Source organism: Polistes canadensis, unplaced genomic scaffold (assembly GCF_001313835.1).
Source record: "Polistes canadensis isolate GaletaPanama2010 unplaced genomic scaffold, ASM131383v1 scaffold_28, whole genome shotgun sequence".
In the NCBI taxonomy this organism is placed as follows: Eukaryota; Metazoa; Arthropoda; class Insecta; order Hymenoptera; family Vespidae; genus Polistes; species Polistes canadensis.
The window spans coordinates 578947-599271 of NW_014569575.1; the positions used below are offsets into that span (position 1 = coordinate 578947).

General features: G+C 27.6%; 4 protein-coding genes across 9 annotated transcripts in view; 2 read left to right on the plus strand and 2 right to left on the minus strand.

The window, feature by feature from the left end:
* Nucleotides 1-354: 354 nt before the first annotated feature.
* LOC106783990 (histone-lysine N-methyltransferase NSD2) lies at nucleotides 355-9591 on the plus strand. Of its 3 annotated transcripts, none has more exons than XR_001381372.1 (14): nucleotides 355-1008; nucleotides 1154-1433; nucleotides 1550-1956; nucleotides 2057-2783; nucleotides 2865-3031; nucleotides 3114-3432; nucleotides 3515-3737; nucleotides 3829-4024; nucleotides 4110-4539; nucleotides 4623-4896; nucleotides 4989-5206; nucleotides 5291-5511; nucleotides 9199-9267; nucleotides 9339-9591. XR_001381372.1 is itself a non-coding variant. In XM_014743035.1 (14 exons), the coding sequence occupies exons 2-14, from the start codon at nucleotides 781-783 to the stop codon at nucleotides 6942-6944; spliced, it is 3912 nt and encodes a 1303-aa protein (XP_014598521.1). In that variant the 5' UTR covers nucleotides 355-629; nucleotides 722-780; the 3' UTR covers nucleotides 6945-7180. The 3 variants fall into 3 exon arrangements, 2 of the variants coding, with proteins under 2 accessions (XP_014598521.1, XP_014598520.1); XM_014743035.1 differs by lacking the exons at nucleotides 9199-9267; nucleotides 9339-9591 and adding an exon at nucleotides 6723-7180 and having other exon boundaries at nucleotides 355-629; nucleotides 722-1008; XM_014743034.1 differs by lacking the exons at nucleotides 9199-9267; nucleotides 9339-9591 and adding an exon at nucleotides 6723-7180.
* On the minus strand, nucleotides 8858-12979 carry LOC106783992 (CSC1-like protein 2). The gene is made up of 12 exons (XM_014743038.1): nucleotides 12831-12979; nucleotides 12314-12452; nucleotides 12007-12224; nucleotides 11406-11682; nucleotides 11227-11330; nucleotides 10957-11149; nucleotides 10760-10874; nucleotides 10476-10672; nucleotides 10045-10374; nucleotides 9665-9940; nucleotides 9334-9567; nucleotides 8858-9256 (listed from the first exon to the last, which is right to left on the minus strand). The coding sequence occupies exons 1-12, from the start codon at nucleotides 12845-12847 to the stop codon at nucleotides 9047-9049; spliced, it is 2310 nt and encodes a 769-aa protein (XP_014598524.1). The 5' UTR covers nucleotides 12848-12979; the 3' UTR covers nucleotides 8858-9046.
* Nucleotides 12980-13394: 415 nt separating this feature from the next.
* LOC106783991 (MATH and LRR domain-containing protein PFE0570w) lies at nucleotides 13395-16798 on the minus strand. The gene is made up of 4 exons (XM_014743036.1): nucleotides 14973-16798; nucleotides 14214-14885; nucleotides 13887-14124; nucleotides 13395-13802 (listed from the first exon to the last, which is right to left on the minus strand). The coding sequence occupies exons 1-4, from the start codon at nucleotides 16694-16696 to the stop codon at nucleotides 13539-13541; spliced, it is 2898 nt and encodes a 965-aa protein (XP_014598522.1). The 5' UTR covers nucleotides 16697-16798; the 3' UTR covers nucleotides 13395-13538.
* A 417-nt stretch (nucleotides 16799-17215) lies between these two features.
* LOC106783993 overlaps nucleotides 17216-20325 on the plus strand; it is an 11015-nt gene continuing 7905 nt past the window's right edge. Inside the window, exons 1-7 of one of the 4 annotated variants that reach the window (XM_014743040.1) lie at nucleotides 17346-17593; nucleotides 17745-17903; nucleotides 18160-18340; nucleotides 18430-18880; nucleotides 18979-19205; nucleotides 19300-19381; nucleotides 19496-19534. In XM_014743040.1, the coding sequence (XP_014598526.1) occupies nucleotides 17789-17903; nucleotides 18160-18340; nucleotides 18430-18880; nucleotides 18979-19205; nucleotides 19300-19381 (1056 nt within the window). In that variant the 5' untranslated portion in view covers nucleotides 17346-17593; nucleotides 17745-17788 and the 3' untranslated portion in view covers nucleotides 19496-19534. Of the gene's footprint in view, nucleotides 17313-17343; nucleotides 17594-17744; nucleotides 17904-18159; nucleotides 18341-18429; nucleotides 18881-18978; nucleotides 19206-19299; nucleotides 19535-20325 lie in introns of those variants that run through there. The other 3 variants (XM_014743039.1, XM_014743042.1, XM_014743041.1) reach the window with 3 other exon arrangements.

A 20325-nucleotide genomic window follows, 5' to 3' on the forward strand; every position in this document is an offset into this window, starting at 1 on the left:
CATTTTATATATGTACATATGTTTATTTTAATAAAACTTAATTTTATTTATTTATTTAAAGTACGTAAACGTGAAATAAATAATACGTACGATAAATTTCAAAATCTGAAAAAAAAAGTACTGCTAATAATTTAATTAATGAACGCATAAAATGTTTATTTAAAATCACAACAATGAAACCAACCAAGAAAAGGAGAAATTAAAATGTATAAAGTATTATGATAGTAAACTTGATTCGTTTAAAAAATGTAGTAACCAATAACCTATCAGAATCGTTGCATAGTATTTACTTTAGACATGGCCGTCCAATAGAAAGACCATACTAATACCAACGTTTCATTTTCATGGAAGTGTAGGATGCAAATAGCATAGCGTCAAGTAAATGAACAAACACGTTTATGTGGATCAACCGAAATCGCGGGAAACGCGTTCTGTTCCATTAGTCCCGTAATGATAATTTTTATTTTCTTAATATTAACAATAAACATTCTGTAGAAATTCGTTTTGTGGAGTTCATAAAGCTTCAAGTGCAATACATATTGATACTTCAACAACGGATGGAGAAATCTAAAAGAATCGTGAAAAATAACATAATCCTTGAAAATCGGCCATTGCGACTATTTTCAGCGGTAATAGAAAATTGTTTTCGATTTCTAAGCTCTTTAGAAAGTATTCTTAGTATTATAACCCATACTGACAGTTGAGGAATTTTATAAACTAGCATCATTTGATCATAGAACAAAGTTATATAGCTTAAAATGATAATTTAACGATTAAGCTATGAGCTCTTTCAATACACGGAATAACAAGGTGGCCGAAGTAGTTAACGATGCAGGGCAAAGCATTCGCAACGAGAAAATAGAAAATATCAACGATGCTCCTGATTGTGTGGACAATGGTGGAGAAAAGTCTGATCTAATAGATAGTGCTTATTTTCCTGGTAAAAGTCGTTATGGCAGAACAATAAAGCCTAAATCTCCTCGGGATGACATATCTGAATCACCTAAGGTATACGAGTTTTCGTATTTTGGCTAAAGGTCATTTTGTATCTTATATGCGCACGATCTTCTTTCATTTTTTACATATAACCTTCTTTACGATCTTCGGATAGTTCAAATATTTCATTATCTTGTATAATTATCTTATTCTATAGAATTACAAAATGTCCAGAACACGCAAATCTCAAAACTCTAGCGAAAATAGTAATGAAAATGTAGATGAAAGTAACATTGTCAATGATGGAGATGAAGCAAGCGATTCGTTTAGTTCTACCAATTCTATGGAAGAAATATTATCTCCTAAATTTGATAATACTCCTGCGCAATGCATTTGGAGTTTAGGACAATTAGCATGGGCCCGCGTTGGAAATTTTCCATTTTGGCCATGTGTTGTAACGTTAGATCCAACTACATTAATTTTTTACAAATATAAAGGTAAACATTGTTTTAAATATATTATACATTTTTAAATAATAATACATTACATTTATTTATAGAATGAATAAGTCTATTAAATCTAAAAAGCATGTTTAAATGACTTTTTTAATCAGCTACTGGCAGATCGCAATTGCTAATGATACACGTTCAGTATTTTGGAGATAAAGGACGTCATAGTTGGGTTTCATCGAATTATATGATCCATTTCACTAATCTTGATGACTATATAAAGCTATCTGAATCATTAACCGCAGAAATTAAAAGAAAGGATCCTAAATATGCAGCAGGATTTGTTATTAAGGCAGGATTAAAGTCTAAATGGGATACAGCAGTTGAAGAAGCTACGGAAGTTAAATCGATGACTGATGAAGAAAGAGCCAATATATTTAAACCGGTAGTTAAAAGTACAAGACAAAGAATGCAAAAAACACTCGATTTTTATGAAAAGGATAAGTCTAGTAAAAGAAAATTAACGACTGACTTAAGTGGACCAGATGCTAAACGTTCTAAGCAGGAAAATGTAAGTTAAATAAATAAATAATTAAAGTATGATAAAATATTATTATAATTATACTTGTATACAAATATATGTAAGACTAAATATTTTTTTTTGCTTCTAGATTGATGTTTCAGATAAGTTACAATATAAATTAGAATCGCCTAAATTAAGATATTTACGACATAATGAAAATGGGAAAACAAATTTGAGATTAAATCTTGAAAGTCCTTCTCGAATGTCAACTAAATCTAATGAATCCAATGATTCATCTACAACACAAAAAAGTGATTTTAAAAGTGATGAACATCCTGAAGGTGTTTTCGAAGTTTATTACGAAAGAAATAGAGATATGTTAGAAGATGAACATCCTGATTTGTCGGAAGAAGAAATTCGAAAATATTTAAAAAAAACTTGGAACGATATGAACTCTTCTTTTCGCAGAAAATATCGTTTATATGTCAAATCTGAAGGTAATCAATCCAAAGATGATGTACCAGAAGAGTCTGAAGAAGACACGTCAACAGATGCAGAAAGTATTATTACAAAAGAAGCGAAAAAAGTCAAATCAAAAATCGAAAAAGAAGAAACATATTCAGTAGAAACAAAAAAGACAAGACCATATAATCTTTTTAAAGGCATGAAACAAGAAAAGGTTTGTCAAATATGTGAAAAAACAGGAAAGTTAACAAGATGTAGGGGACCCTGTTATTCGTACTTTCATTTGTCATGCGTCAAACCTGGAGAATCTAGTCCAGAACATTCTATTGATGAAAGTATGTACAGTGATAAATTATTCGAAGATTTGAGAGAAATTAAAAGGAGCAATACGGATGACGAAGAAAATAGCGGTATATAATTAATTGTATACTTAATATTATATCTCCTTAATTAAATTAAATTGTGATTCTAATACAATATTCTTTCTTTAGATAAAGCAGAAGAACAAGAAGATGAGAGCTTCAAATGTATTGATTGTTTGTCCGGTGTAGCTCCAGCGTGCTTTGTATGTAATGAAAGGGAAGGAGATAGAATAAGATGTTCAGTTATGGCATGTGGCAAACATTACCATTCATCTTGCTTAAGATCTTGGCCTCAAGTATGGATAAATATAAATAGCCTTTGTATTATAATTATGTTTTTTCTATAATAGATATTAAAAATGTGATATTATTTTTCAGTCTCGCTGGCAAGGAGGTCGTTTAAATTGTCCATATCATATATGTCATACATGTAGTTCGGATAATCCTCAAGATAGTCATTCTCGTGCACCTAATGAAAAAATAGCACGATGCGTAAGATGTCCATCATCTTATCATGCTTCTATATCATGTTTACCTGCTGGATCAGTTATATTAACAGGAAGCCAAATTGTCTGTCCTAAGCATTACAAAGCTCCTCATCCTCCATTGAATGCAGCATGGTGTTTTCTTTGTACTCGTGGTGGAAGTCTTATTTGTTGCGACACATGTCCAACTTCATTTCATCTGGAATGTCTTGGTAAATATATTTTTAATCTAAACAAAAAAAGAATATTTATTAATATTTTATTATAATATTTTTCTTTGATTATATATAACAGGTATAAATGCACCGGATGGTGCGTTTATATGTGAAGATTGTGAAACTGGAAGACTTCCCCTTTACGGAGAAGTAGTATGGGTCAAGCTTGGTAATTATCGCTGGTGGCCCTCACGTATATGTTATCCACATGAAATACCTGAAAATGTAGGTTCTATACCACATAGTCCGGGCAAATTTTGTGTCATGTTTTTAGGTTCTAATAATTATTATTGGGTCCACAGGTAAATATATGATGTGTTTATATCTTTTATAAAGATGTATTTAGAAAAGAAAAAAAATAGGATATATATAATTTTTACATAACATTTACAGAGGGCGTGCTTTCTTATATCAAGAAGGAGATGCAACTATAAAGCCTTCAGTAGGTAAAAAAAATATGAGAAATAATACTTATAGAAAAGCTTTAGAAGCAGCTAGCGAGATTCATCAGCGTTTAAAAATTGAGAGAGCTGCTGCTAAGGATATTGAGGCTAAGGGATTGAAACCTCCACCGTATGTTAAATTAAAGGTACATTATCATTTTAATAATAAACAATTTTATATAATTGCGTTAGGTGAATATTTCTTTTCTCATTAATTAAATATTTTCTTAGGTTAACAAGCCTGTAGGTAATGTGAAACCTGTTGAAGTTGAAAGTATTGTGGCATGTGATTGTGATCCAGAATTAGATGATGCTTGTGCACCTGGAACAGATTGCTTAAATCGCATTTTATTGATAGAATGTAGTCCGGGAGTATGCCCGGCTGGTACCAAATGCAATAATCAAGATTTCGTACGCAGACATTATCCAGCAATGGAACCATTTCATACAGTTGGCCGTGGATGGGGTCTTAGAAGTTTGGAAGCTATTAAGTTTGGCCAATTTGTAATTGAATATGTAGGCGAAATTATAGATGAAGCTGAATACAGACAGAGATTAACTAGAAAAAAAGAATTGAAGAATGAAAATTTTTATTTTTTGACAATAGATAATAATAGAATGATCGATGCAGAACCAAAGGGTAATCTTAGTCGATTTATGAGTAAGTTTATCTTCTTGATAAGAATACATTGTAATTAAAAAATAAATGCATGTATAATTTTTCTAATATTCTATTTTATTTAGATCATTCTTGTTCACCAAATTGTGAAACACAAAAATGGACAGTAAATGGAGATACACGTATTGGTTTATTTGCTTTGCAAGATATAGCACCAGGAGAAGAATTAACTTTTAATTATAACTTAGCTTGCGATGGAGAAACACGTAAAGCATGTTTATGCGGCGCACCAAATTGTAGTGGATTTATAGGTTTAAAGGTACAAAAACCACAAATAACTTCAGTCGCAGTACAACCTAAAAAACCCGAAAAGATAGAAAAAATAAAAAAGCAAAGAAGGTAAATTCATACTTTTTTTTTTTTTTTAATTACCTAATTATACTTACAAATAAGAAAAACATATGTATTATTAATATTTGTACTTATCTTAGATCAAGGAAACGTTTTTGTTGGAATTGTGGACAAGAGATAACGCCTGATAGTGAAATTATTATATGCGACCATAAAACATGCAATAAGAAGTATCATAGCACTTGTGTAAATATCTATAACACGGAAAGTAAATTTAGTTGTCCATGGCATCACTGTGTAGTATGTAATCGAAGAACATCCGCACACTGCTCATATTGTAGCGCTGCTTTTTGTCAAGGTAATATTTTTGCATTTATTGGTAATGACATAGATATAAAAATGTTTGAATTTAAATTAAAAAGAAGTGTATTTCCTATATCAGTTCATTTAGATGGGAATTTAGTTGAGTATGGGGAAAAAGGTGGCTTTGTTTGCACGTTGCATGAAAATATGGAAGTACAGAGATCGTCGGCAGAAGATGAAAAAGATTCTTCCGATAACGAAGCTGAAATTGATAAAGAATATTTATCAAGATCTAGTAGCCCTATAGAAATGGAAACAAAGTTACAACGAGAACCATCACCTCGAGTTTCAATAGTAGAGGTAAGATGATACTCTTGTAGCTTTTATAATCAGTAAAATAATATAATAATCGGTTCACATATTTCACAACTATTAGGTAATATGTTAGATTTGTAAAAGAGTAGTAAAATCTTTTTACTTATTTTGAATATAATTGAAATGAGCTAAAAATGTAATACTTTGATTGTGGTTGAGCATGAGGACAGGCATTCGCATTAAGTTGCACAATAAATAAAAAACATAATGGAATGTTATGTACTTCTAAAAAGATTCCTTTATGTGCTTTAATAAATGCTTTTATTTTTTTAATTGTGAATTCATTTTTATATGTTCATTTATATATATATATATATATACATAAAAAAAAAAAAATATATATCTATATATATATATATATTAATTTTAATGTTACATTTAAGAATAATGCCTGAAACTTATCTTCTTTTGCATCAAAGTAAAGTTCACGAAATTAATTTCTCATAGGATTATCAAAATTTAATCTAACGAAAACAATTTATGTATATTATATATATTATAGATATAAAATAATATGTTACTGTAATCCATTATTTGGAATTTTTTTTAAATCATCTATTGCATTTATGTTATAAGTCAGTAATAATATGTCTTTTATATTAAAGATAATTATTACATCTGTATGATTCATGAAAAAATATTAATATGTTTGAAAATGTAAGTTTTAGACAGGGTATTTTTACAAAAAATACTTATTATTATTATTATCCTATATATATTTAATTTATTTTAATTTTATTTTTCTAAAATTTATTTTTTCAAATTCTTTACATTATTACCCGCATCCTTTACCTTAAATATTGGCAGTAATTAAATTTGATTGAAAAGTGAAAATGCTTTTCCTTCATTTTATACGTACAAGTGAGTGTGTATTTATTTCAGTTACTGTTCTTTGGGTTCTTAGTTAAAAGTAAATTGTAGTAAGTAAAAAAATTGATTCACTATTAATGGATATTGATGAATAGAAAATATATTTTTAATATAAATCATTATATTATTATTTATTATAAATTGCAGAGGCTATAAAGGTGAGTACTTTTTTCATCAAATATTTCATAATGGTGAATCACAATTCTAAAACATTTTACATATATGAGCCACTTTAGCGTGAAAATGTCTTGTATAGTATAATATGTACATTTTTTGTTTGTGAAGAACAAACATTTTTTTTCTATATACATAAATATAATTTCCAGGTTCATCTAAACAGCGAAGAAAGTGAAGAATCACAAAGGGAAGAAGATGAAGAGTTGTTAGAAAATACAATAACGCTGTGTACATATAACTTTCCCAAAACAGTTAAAAAAAAGATGCTTAATCAGTCTTCGAATATTTTTGAAGAAGAACAAGCTGAGAAATTGAATAATCTTACTTCTAGTCAGCTGGAGGCGATAATTGGTGGTAGTCTATTTGAATAAATTATTTTGAATTACCAAACAAAGTAAAAGAAGATAGATAGATAGATAGATAGATAGATAGATATAAATCATTTAAACAAAATCTTAACAAAAGTGATCAGTTTAAATTACATGTAAGATGGCTGCATTATTCTTCCAGTAATCAAATAGCAGTATGTGTAGTATATTATTATGTGGGCAATAGACTAAATTGAATAATACTTTTGTGTTAAACGAAGAAAATATGAATGTCTAGTCCTTTGCCAAATTTCATTTATTTTTTTATTTTTTTTATTATTATTATTACTATTCTTTTTTTTCTTTTTAATATACATGAGCAAATACGTTGAACACAGGTGCTATTCTAAAATATCTGCTATATTTGTGTATCAGATTTTATATAAAACTTCTCTCTACGCAAAAGTGATAAAATATGATTAATTCAAAGTAAACTATTTTTGTCTATTTTATAAAAGGCTTGCCTGTTCCGATAATACATTCCTACTTCTGAATATTTGGTAAAGAGAAAGTTCATTCTATTGTTTATATAATAATCCATTGAAAAAAAAATATAATAATATTTTATGTTTTATAGACTGAATAGTACTTTATCGTAACCTTATATTATTTTTATTAGCAAATATCATAATCATCATTCTTATTTATCTTATTTATAATATAGTATTATAAATACTTTTTCACTTTGTTTTGTATATATACATGAAACACGACTGAATTCTAAATCTGTATAAATCATTCTTCAAAATTAAAAATACTTTGCTTCGTGTTAGAAGAATAGCGATTAAAGGAATAATTAATTTGTATCTTAATATTTTTTTTCTTTTTTTTATTACATCTTTTTATATTTTTTATTTTATACAAAAATAATTTCTTCGAAACGATCTAATCATGAAAAAGACTGCTTTCTAGAATGGAAAATCGGATATTATATTTTTCTTTTAAGTCTCTCTCACTCTTTTTTTCTCTCTTGAATGGATTATATATAAAAAAAATAGTTTTTATTTTCCAAGTTACATTTCGTGTTATTAATCGATAATATATCGATAAAGCAATTGAAAGGTGCCTTGTCTGATACTATTGAGGATTGATAAACGTGTATCTGCTCATTTATCACTATTTAAGAATGAACAAGAATCTGTATTTGCAATTACATTTAAAATTAGTACATTACACTTTTTCTAAGACATGAATTTACGCATATACACTGCCTTCTATATTCATTTACACATTAGTAATGTAAACTAATTAATACTGATAATTTTTTTATTAAGTAGTGTGTTTGTATACTATTAAACTAAGAGTTCTTCCATTCTTATCTCAAAATCACATTATTTAAAACTGTAACTATAAGAAAAATACAATGTATACAATGGTAGTAAATTTTCAATGTCGTAAATATATATATATATATGTATAATTTCCAATGTTTATTTGTATAAGAAATTAGGGTAAAATAAAATTTATATATATATATATATATAAATATATATATATGTATATAAATATAATACAGAAAAAAAGAAGTGTACACAATTTTATATAACATGTTAATGCAAACTGTAAAAATACGTGCTTAGAAAGTATCCTATTAAAAATTAAAGGCATCGTTTTAAATTTCGTGTTATAATATGCCTAGAAATAAGGCTATGGTGGTATGCTTCTCTTATAGGTGTAAGAAAAAATGTGTCATTAGTTCTAATATATACATAAAATACAGTGACTGCCACGTATATATACATATATATATATATACACCTTCTTGTGTAAAAGATATTGTAATGACACACGCAAGTATGTAAATATATCCATATAATTATTAGTGTAAATTTTTTCTTTAATGTCAATGTCGGACTAACGCCTTCAACTGCGGAATTAAACATTATTAATATGCAATTTATTTATGCATTTTTATCACAATGAAAATCTTGTTTTTAAATAATAATAATTACACGTTTTAATACATTATTTTACAATAACTGTTTATCAGAATATCTGCGATGTTTTTCTTTTTTTCAAATTTTTAGGATAAGTATTTTTTGTGTTACTTTATATAAGCTTGTGTTTATAAAAACTGCTTATAACAAACAGGTATATAATACTTCTTACACTTTAGGTTCTTTTCCATAATTTTGATAAAGTTTAGGACTTTCTTGTATGGAAGAAGTTGTACTTCTTGGACTTGCCGAATTAATGTCAAAGTTTGAATTTGTAGATATAGTTTCTTCTACAGAATTTGTTTTCTTTTTTAATACAGGTGCAATAAAACTTTGTCCTGTCACTCCTCCTGGAAGATCTCTTTTCGGCGGTTGTGTCTAAAAATAAGGTATATATTTTATTAATAATAATGAGAGAACAATTACAAAACATAAGAGTTGAATGTGAATTATACTTTAGGTTTAGATGCAGGTAATGTAACTCCAGTTACAAGACCTAAAATACTAGCAGCAAGACCACTAAGTTGTACAGCTGCCAGAGGAGATAAACCTCTTCTTACTAATCCAAGAGATAAAAATGCTACTTGAGCAAGAATTGGTGCAGCTCCAGCTGCACTAGCAGCTGCACCTGCTAACTGACCACCACCAACATTTGGTCCATAAGCAAAGCACAAATTATGCCTGTCCACCTGTGTGTTTGCCATGTATATATTTATAATTAATAATAGAAAATAATACTTAGTTTCTAAACGATATGATTATTAATCAAATCTTTGTCAAACATACCAAATGTTTAACTAATAAATATAATAATCCAAATGGAGTAATTAAAGGACAGGCAAGGCTATAGACTGTTGTCATAGTAAATACCAATAGTAACCATGCGTAATGTGCCCCTAATGGGAACTCCCATAATACTGCTTTTCTAACATACACTCTTTCTGCTTTACTGCGTGCTACACAAAGACGAAAAGTATATAGGGCAAGTTCTGGAAATCTCACTAATTCCAATGCACTTCCAAGTAAAGCAGCAGTAATCACATAATTTACAAATAAAGCACCCTGAAATAATGATGAAGATATTAAATATTTTTATTTACAGATTTTAATTAGAAATACATTTTATTTACTGAACAATGAGTTTACAGATTATGTGCATTTTATACCTGATCAGGAAGAAATACACAGTCCCATCTTCCTGTCTCATTTTTGGCTTTCATCGTCCAAACAAAAAATGCTTCAGCACTGGTTAATCCTAAACTAGGTAATATAAGAACCATAAGTAATAAAAGTAATAAGGTTTTTTTCATGACCGTTCGATTAAGACTGCTTCTTGTCCAGTGTCTTACTAAAGATTCACTTTTTTCAACTAAGACGGGCATTAAAGCAGCAACGCTTACTAGCAATAAAGTTGGTAAAAATGAAGATATTAGTGGATTCAAATTTTTTGTTATTTCTCCTGGTATTGTTAATCTATTCAAAATTGGTATAATAACCTAAATATGCAAAAGAGAATACAATATAAATTAATTTTATATTTCATATTATATAAATATATAATGAAATTTCATCGTAATAATATGTATAATTAACTTACAGCTGGTGTTGTAAGGAAAAATAATGTTATACCCAAAGCAAAATTAATCAATATTGCGTTGAAATACCAAAATCTCTTAGGTATACTTAAATTTTCCCAAAAAATGTCTGAGGGGGCTGGAGCATAATTAACCACCCACTTTATCGAAGGTAAAGATCTTAATTGTCTTCTCATGGTTCTAGCTGCACCAGGAGTTCCTACACCATAATATATAATAATGGTAATATAAAATATTCTTTTTAAAATATTTGAAGAATTCAACAACTAAGTATAAAGATACAAACCTAACGTAACAAAGGCTATACCAAGTGGTTTACTCAGGGCCAATTTTTTTTCTTCTTCCACTAATGCAGTTAATCGAATTTCTTCATTCGTATAAAATTCTTGTGCATCCACCTTCTTCAGGATTATTAAATATTAAAAATTATTTTTGTTCAGAAATAATAAATGCGTATAACTACAATATTAATGATATACTTACAGATTTGCAACAACATCCTAAAACTTGACCACAACGATAGGGATATATTTTTAAAGGGTCTCGTTTTTTTGCATAATTCTCGCAATACAAACGTGCTTGTTCTGCACAATCTCTTTCTGCATCTAACGCAGAAAGACGTCTGATATCGTAAGCTAATGTTACATCTTCTATGCTCAATGTTGAAAATGCTTCTCTAAATTAATAAAATAATAATTTATAACATATTTAGCAATTTCAAATAATTATTGGTGTCATCAAAATAATACATACTTAAAATATTCGGTAAGTGTTTCTACATCGCATTGGTGTTTTGGTATTTCTGTAATAATTAATGTTCTAGCTGCTAATTCTCCACTAGATCTGGTTTCTCGTACCTAGAAATAATTTGAAAAATTATAGAAAAAATAACATTATCAAACCAAATTATTTTTGTTTAAAACATTCCTTACTTGTTTTAAAAAACGCCTCATCACATATGCACCAATCGGTAAGTAAGATATAATTAAGATCGAATGTACCCATATCCAAGAAGATATTGGATCTAGATTACCTATTGTTGTACGACTAAATGTTAAATCGTTATCATGTTTGTTACCATGAATATTAATAGGTAACGCTATACATAGTGATACAATAACCATTCCAATAGTTAAAACAATCAAATAACGTTCAAATAATATATACAGCAGGCCATCTGGACCAGCTCTTTTTAATAATTCTTCATCTCTACAAAAATTATTTTATATTAAATAAAATAATAATGAATTACAGAGAAATTTATATATACTACCAGCCAAAAGTTTGAAACAACTTGCTGATAATAGAACATTTTAATAGTAGAATATACGAATAATAAAAGAACGTTTAAATACTAAATCGTCGGATACTGATAGTTCTATTGTACTTTTTAATTTTTCTTGATAAAAAAAACTACACCTTGGTTTCTCTAAAGACATTCATTTCGTTTATATTCTTATAAATATCGAGTTTCTTTAAATTTTCATAGCAATTCCAAACTGCTGGCCGGTACAGTGTATAAATTGTACCAACTTTATTTTAAATGCCGTAACAATCCATGATAGAAACCCTCTGTCCACTTGAGATAACTGTGAATTAACAGATGTATCTAAGAATATTGCGTCTGAATCTCTGGTATCGTTGTCGCCATAAAATAATTCCATCCATTTATTATCTGATTTATGCAGCAACGCAAGACGTCCATAATTCCACGCCTTTTTACGTAGTAAACCAAATAAGATAACTAATAACTGTAAATGAAAATATCTAATGAATGATAAATATAGATTTTATCATATACATCTGTTCGATGACTCATAAATGATAATAATGAACTGACCACAAATCCTATTAGATTTAAAACTAAATTTTCAGGTATTCCAGCATATAAATCTGTTATAATAGTAGTATTGGATTTGTGAATTGGTATGCATAAATCTGGTGATGGAGGTTGATAAGTTGAGTGAGGTATGCTTTCACTGTAAAAAAGAAAAGAAAAAATTTATCCTCCAATGTGCATAAATACGAATACATTAATTTCTAATAGAAACATATGTATCATGCATTATATTTATATAATAAACAATATGCAATTAAATCTATTTTAATAAAAGAAGATACAAATACGAACAATAATTACTAGTTTATAACAAATAATAGGATAAAGACGTTTATAATCGTGAAGATAAGTAATGTTATCTGAATTATGAAATAAATACGAAAGTTTAATCAGTAAAATTTAAAAGAATTTAAAAACGTCACTAAAGAAAACAAAAGGATATACTAATCGAATTGAGATATATTTATAATAAAGAAAAAAGAGAATAATTTTCAGTACAATTTTTATAGATACTTACTTTGCTATAATTTCCATTGTTGTGCGAACAATTAAGATTAGAATATCACTAAACAAATTTGAAGAAACATATTAAACAAACACCTACGAGTTTGACACATCGTATGGTAAATTCTAGACGTAGGATCTAAACATGCGCTTTGATGTAATGTAATATAAAAGTCGAACGTTAAGGCGTAATTTTATTTTGCGATAAAAAGATACACAATGGCTAGTCATGTCATTTGACTATTCCTAGTTTCTGATTGGTTGAAATATTGTGTCTTGTTACGTATATCTGTCATATATTTGTATACACATGCCTTTAGATGCATTTTTTAATACAGTAATTATTTTATTTACGTTAAAGCTGTTAATCTGGAACGTGTTTAATGTTGTAGATATTTTTATATTCTGGGTGAACACCTTTTATTAGCATTCATATATAATATAAAAGGTTAAGCACATCATCATAGTGAAAGTAATCCTTGACATCATATGAAAGAAAATAAATATATTATATACACAAAATATACACCTATTTGAGTGTAGTATAAAATTGTTTTCATGGATATTATATTGATATATGGGAAGCAACCAACAATGTTTGTATATATTAATTAAATAATTTACATCCACATAAACAAAATTTTTACCATTGCCTATGGCAATTAAACATAATTTGTGAAAAAAAAAAACCAAGAAAATAGAATAAGTAAATAATACTATACTACTTCCTTTGATATTGCGCTGTCAATTGTAAAACACCGGTAGTAATCGAATCCAAGATCCAGCTTTCTTTAACACCATTTGCACCAATAATAATTTTTGCAGCTTGCGGATATTCAGTTATTCTACCACCGGCAGCTTTGATAAGTTCCTTTAAAACCTGAGCAGAAGGTGTAGTACCATTTTCAACGTGTAAGAAACCAGAAGTAGCAAACAAATCTGGTACATAAGCCATTCCAAATAATTCTCGATCTTTGCGATTTTCCTATAATAAAACAAAAATATATTTATATATTTTTCTATTAAAAACCATTTACATATTGTTTACAAATTGTAGTATAATTCTTACTTTGACTGCCTTTGAGTAATGCATCATTTCATAATCTTCTGGATTCAACCATCCATTATTTTCTAAAGATTTCAAAACCCATTCAAGTTTTACGAGCCAGCAACCTCTTATTATACCATGCAATAAATTTATTGTACGCACTCCTGTGCTCACTACGTGAGTTGTTCTACGTGTAACGTTTTGTTCTATACTTGCCATGCCAAGAGATTTTACGATGTTTTTAATTAAATGTTTGTCTCTGAAAAATAATTTAATTTAACACTTAATAAAACATTATTCTATGCAGAAAAGATCAAGGTATAAATTAGAAAAATATTGCTAAGTTACCCTTTTGAAAATCCTGTTATAACCATAACAATTTTTGTAGATTTATGAAACGGTCTTCGAGAAGAAGATCCTTTTTTAATTTGAAATTCATTCATAGAATTTTCATTTTCAATGATTTCAGTTTCCTGATCGGAACGTTTATACAAATGTTCTAATTTTTTCAGTATATCACTATCAGCCCTTTTTTTAATTACAATTTTCTTACTAACCACTTTTCTAGGATTTTTACGTCCTTTTTTCTTTTTTAGATCGAAAGAAAAATTATTTTCTGACAAATCGTTATTACTTTTTTCTACCTCGTTTGGGACATTGCAAATCGTCCATAAATTCTGTTTCATTGTTTTTTTCTTTTTAAATTGTTTTTTTTTCTTTATTATCAATGGCGTAGGTGTTGAAGATTTTTCCATTGGAGTAAACGATAATCTAGAGTCTTCACAAAGTGGCAATAATTTTTTTTTCTTTATATTACGGGGTATAACATTTATATTTTTTAAACTGTTATTTTTTATTTTGTCTTTGTCAGTTACCTGCTGACTAAGAGATTCATCTATAATTACTTCCTTGCATTTCTCTTTATTCGAAGCAATAAAAGGTGAATCATCTAAAATAACTGTACTACGTAAAATGTCTTTTCTGTTTTTGGTACACAGAATTGTTGTATGAATTTTACATCTGAAAAATAAAAGATGTTACAATAATTTATTTACACAAATGAATTATTATGTATACAAATATTTAACAATGGTTTAATATACTTACGCGCATGGTTCTGTTTTTTGACTAAGAACAGTTTCATCTATTTTATTTATATTGTTCTTATTTAATGTTTCAATCACCTTAGAAGAATCCTTAAGTTTTGTATTATGTATTACTGTATCCATTTGTGATAGAGATTTCGGAAAATTAGATTGAAATACATTATAAGGTGTACATTGAATATAATTTGAGCTATCATTGTTTTCATTTGTTATTTCATTATTGTGTCGTGAATGTCTTTCTGATTTTCTTGTACTTCGCTGTTCTGATTGTTCTTTGTTGTGAGATTGCCTATGTTTATATGTAGAATTTAAAGATGTATTCACTTGTAACGAACCATGAACTTGAGTTACATTTTCCTGTTCATTTGCATTATCCATAGATGTATTTACATGTAAAGATGAGTCAAGTTCTTTTACGTTATTTTCATTGTTAACTGTGGTTTTAATACTTTCATTTCTTTCAGTAATAAACTGACTTGATTGGAGTAATGTATTTGACGTTATCAATATAGTTTTATGATTCATTAAAGATTCTTTATCTGATATTGAATTTGTTTGATTTATTTTTTCTTTTGTGTTTTGAATTTCAGATTTTTTTTTATTGCTAATTTGATTACTATTAATCGCATTTATTGCATCTACTTTTTCATTACAAGTATTATAATGTTCCAAACTATGATTTTGAACAGTTGTTAATTTCATGGATACAACTGTTGCGCTTTTTTTACGTCTTTCATTATTAATACCATGTTCTTCAATAAATTTCTTATCATTTCCACACAATTCCTCGTTAAACGTGGAACATAATATTGGTGTATCAAGGGATTCAATTTCATTACTTAAAATACTTAAACTCGATACAGATTTTTGACTCGGATCATCTGCATCACATTTTGTTCTATTTTTAGAAAGATATTTTAATGAAAGTCTTGATTTATGATGTCTTCTATGACTACCAGTTATTATAGGACTATTTTTATAATTTAAATTTCTAGGAGATAACTGTCGCAAATTATTTTCTGTGTCATGATTTTCTTTCATTGCAGTCTCAACGATTGGAGGATAATCAATATCATTATGCATGAACAGTCTTCTTTTTGAATTTTTTGGTTTATTTATAGATTCATTATCATTGCAATTTTTAACAGGCGTAGAGAAAATACTAACCATATTATTCTGAGTATCGGTCTGTAAATTAGTAATCCCATTTTTTGAAAGTTGTTGTTGATTTTCAATATTCTTGGAATAAGTATTTAATAATTGATTATTCTGATTTTCTAGAACTAAAGTAGTCTTTATAGCACATTCATCTTGTTTATTAAATATTTCTCTAGTTTTAGTTAATATTGCATCTCTTAGATCTTGAAAACTTGCATCAGTTTGTTTAATATGTTTTATATCAATGACACGCACACTGACATTCTTTAACAATTGATCTTTGCAAGAACTTACATTATTTGTTTTATTTACAATAGATTTCTCAGCAAAGCTTTTATCAGATTGTTTATTCTTGCCAGATTTTTTATTATCTCTTAATAAGTTACTAGAAGGTTGTATTTGAACAGACGATTCATTACTCTTAATGTGTGTTTTTCTGAGAGAACCATTACCTGAATCTGTGAAGTTTGTAAAACTTAAATTAACTGTTAACGAACTACGACGATTTTTAGGGCTGATTTCTTCGTTCGAATTAATTTCAATAGTTTTTCTCTTACTCGAACTCATATTTGTAATATAATATTTATATATAATTAATATAGATGCAATCACATATGTTTATATCATTCTTTCAATTATATTGATTTATAACACTTAATAAATGATGAAAAATGACTATACGTGTCAATAATTATTATATATTTATATATATAAATATATAAATATTATATTTTATGTCACATTTTTTATAATATATAATAATATTTCATTCGTTTGACAATGAACTACCCGCCATTTTGAAAATGGTAGAAAAAAGATAATAATTGTCATTAAATCCCATTCTCATCGCACTGGTGGATTCTTGTCATTTGGTCATTATAGTTACACAAAATTGTGTTATCCTGATAACTATAGAAATTATTCAATTTAAAAGAAATTACTTTAAAACCTGCCATAAGTAACTGTGTATAAGTCAATGAAAACCTTCTTGACATTTATACTTTCCTGATTCAAAATTGAATTTTCGATATAATCTTATAATGTTTATAAAGAAAGGGAAGCGATAAAATTTAAAAGAATGGCAGTTTTCTTTATTTTATTTTGAATAAGATTGTCAGAATTGTCCGATTGTGTTGATACAATTTACAGTTTCTACGACGTCACATTTTATTAATATTAAGAGGTTAGTAAGCATGAATCTGTGAATCTCCCGCCATTTTTCTTGGAGCTCTAACGTGATTTTTCGGTATTGCGAAGAATAAGTTTGGAAACATTTTTACAACTATTTTAAACTTATAAAAGTGAACATTTTAATTTATTGCATTATATTTTACATTATTTTTCACGTTATGATAAGGAAAATCTATATTAACATAATATTTAAAAAAAAAAGAAGAATATTGTTGGCTTTGTGAAAGAAACAATCGGGAAAGTGTTGTGTATAGAATGAGTACAATTTATATGGTGGGTTGGTAATGAATCAAATGGAAGATTAATAATAATAATAATAATAATAATAATAGTAATAGTAATAATAATAATAATAATAATAATAATAATAATAATAATAATAATAAAAACAAAAAAAGAAAAACTTTCTCTTGTTAAATTTTAGAAGAGTTTTTTAAAAACGAATATTTAATTGCATCTTTTTGATGCATGATGAACACTCCAACCAGAGAATTTTTAAGAAGACCAGACGGTTCACGTAGAAGATCTGCACGTCAAGCTTTAGCTGTTATTCCTAATATCCCTGGTATGACACTTTCACCAGGTATCTATAATATTATTTACAATATTTATGTTTAATCATACTTGTGTTAATTGTAAAATGTAAAAGTTGCATATTACATATATATATATATATCTGCTGTACTGTATATGTGTATTGTATTTTTGTTAATCAGTTTTATCAAATATCATTCACTATTTTGTCATTTGGTAAAAATCATTATAAAATTAAATCATATTGATTTATGTATAAATTACATCCATGAAAGGGTTATATTAGGTTCTTTCATATTTTATAGGTGAAGTACTTTCGATTGAGCAAAATAATATGGACAATGTAATTAATAGTCGACACACTTCAGATTCTTGTAGTCCAGCTCCTAGTCCTGACGAACTTGTTATTCAGAAACGAGGAAGACGACGAAGGACTATTGTCTGGTCACCAGATCTGGATGCCTGTAAGCGTGACAGCTTATTAAGGTTGGTTCTTGTTTTTTTAAATTGTTCTTAAAGTATTGAAGATATAAAACAAATGAATGAGTGAATATTTTGTCCTTTTTTTACTTTAGTTTAAGTTCCAAGGATCGAACTCCAGTAAAGAGTCCAATAAAGGCCACCATGTTATTGAAAAGTACACCTAGAAAGAGATTATCTCTTGGCGATGAGACTAGATTTAGTTTATCAGAAAAAAAGAAGAGAACACCTTCGAAATCCACAAACCTAATTAATACTTCAGTACAAAAAAAGTTCAATGGAAATTTAGTAAATGGATTACGAGGTCTTAGCCATGATCAGTTGGTTAAACTTATTACAGATGTAATATCTATGCAAGAAAGTGGTACCTTACGAGGAGATGACAAATTAAGGGATATCTTTATGAACAAAATACCAATGGCGGATATACAACCGCTGAGAGAAAAACTTTGTAATTTGAGGCAAAATGTTTTTGCTAGTCTTGTTTCCTCTAATACAGATGACTGCGCATATAGTCGCGCATACATACATTTAGAAGCATTTCAAGTACGGTTAAAATTTGACTTTTTCAAAATATGATAAAATAATTTTTCATATGCATTAGAGTTTGTTAGATTAAATTTATTATTTTTATATCTATATAGAAAGCAGTAATTGATCAAGGGAGAATACTTCTAGACTCGCAACATTGGTCATCTCTGATGCAATATGTTTTTGCAGCATGGAATATAATTAAAGAATTACCTGAATGGGAAAGTCAGGGTTTAGATAATACTACTTGTAAATGTTTCAAAAATTTAGCCATATTGTGTAGTCGTGCGTTAATGGAAGGACGTTTCAATTTACCTATGTTGAATTTGTACAGAGAGAGGTAAGAGTAATTAAAAGTATTATCTTTTTTATTTTCTTGCGTATTATTGTTTATTACTACTCTTGTTATTACTGTTTCTTTTTCTTCTTTTTAGATTGGAGGCCATGGCAAAAGACTGTGAAGAAATAAATGCATGTCTTCAGCTATTAAAAGATAGCAATCCAGTTATTGTCTAGGTATATTTAAATTATGATTAATTTACATACTCTTTTTATATACGTTGACCCAAAAATCTTGAAGTTAATTTAGAATAATTCATTTCTTCTTTTTTTGTTTTTGTCTTTTTGCAGTGTCATGGTATTATTCTCTTAATATATTATTTAATATAATAATTTATATAAGTAGAGAAAAGAGATAGAGGAATATATCGTGATCAAAATTCAATATCTTCTGGTCATTATGTGTCAAGATTTATCGACAATTTTGTCGCCATAATAGACTTATATTTATAGATATATATATTTTTGTTAATATATACATCCATTTTTATAATATTATACACTTTAATAACTTCGACTGAGATCTTAACGCATTTTGAAATATTTGTCGCGAATATCAAACAAATCTCTATAAATTATTACCTTATGATTAAGCATTTTCTTAAGCGATTAAAACTTTATGGAACAGATTTTATGAGTTATTACTAAAAAAAAAGAAAAAAAAAAGTTTGTGGTTTTATGTTAAAATTGGCAGAATTTGAAATTAACAATTTTGAAATTATTGACGTTCATATAGTTTTTTATAAGTATGAAAATAATAAATGCTATTTATAAATAGACGTATATTGGAATAAGTATATGATCATTCTTTTTTGTCGTATATTTAATAATATTTAATGCAAGCATGATAAATTTTATATGTTGGTTAAAACGTTAAAAAGTTGGTAAAAACGTTTACAGTATCCTTCGTTTTGTGTTATGTTAATGAATTAGAATTGCCATTATTAATTTCTTATATTTTTATAATACATTAGTTAATAATTATTATTATTTAATCTTATTCTATATCGTTCTATATAAATATGTGAAGAGAGATAGGAGTCTGGATTAAATTTATTAAAAACAATTTTTTATTTGTCATTATATATATATTCATATGTATACATACACATATATACATA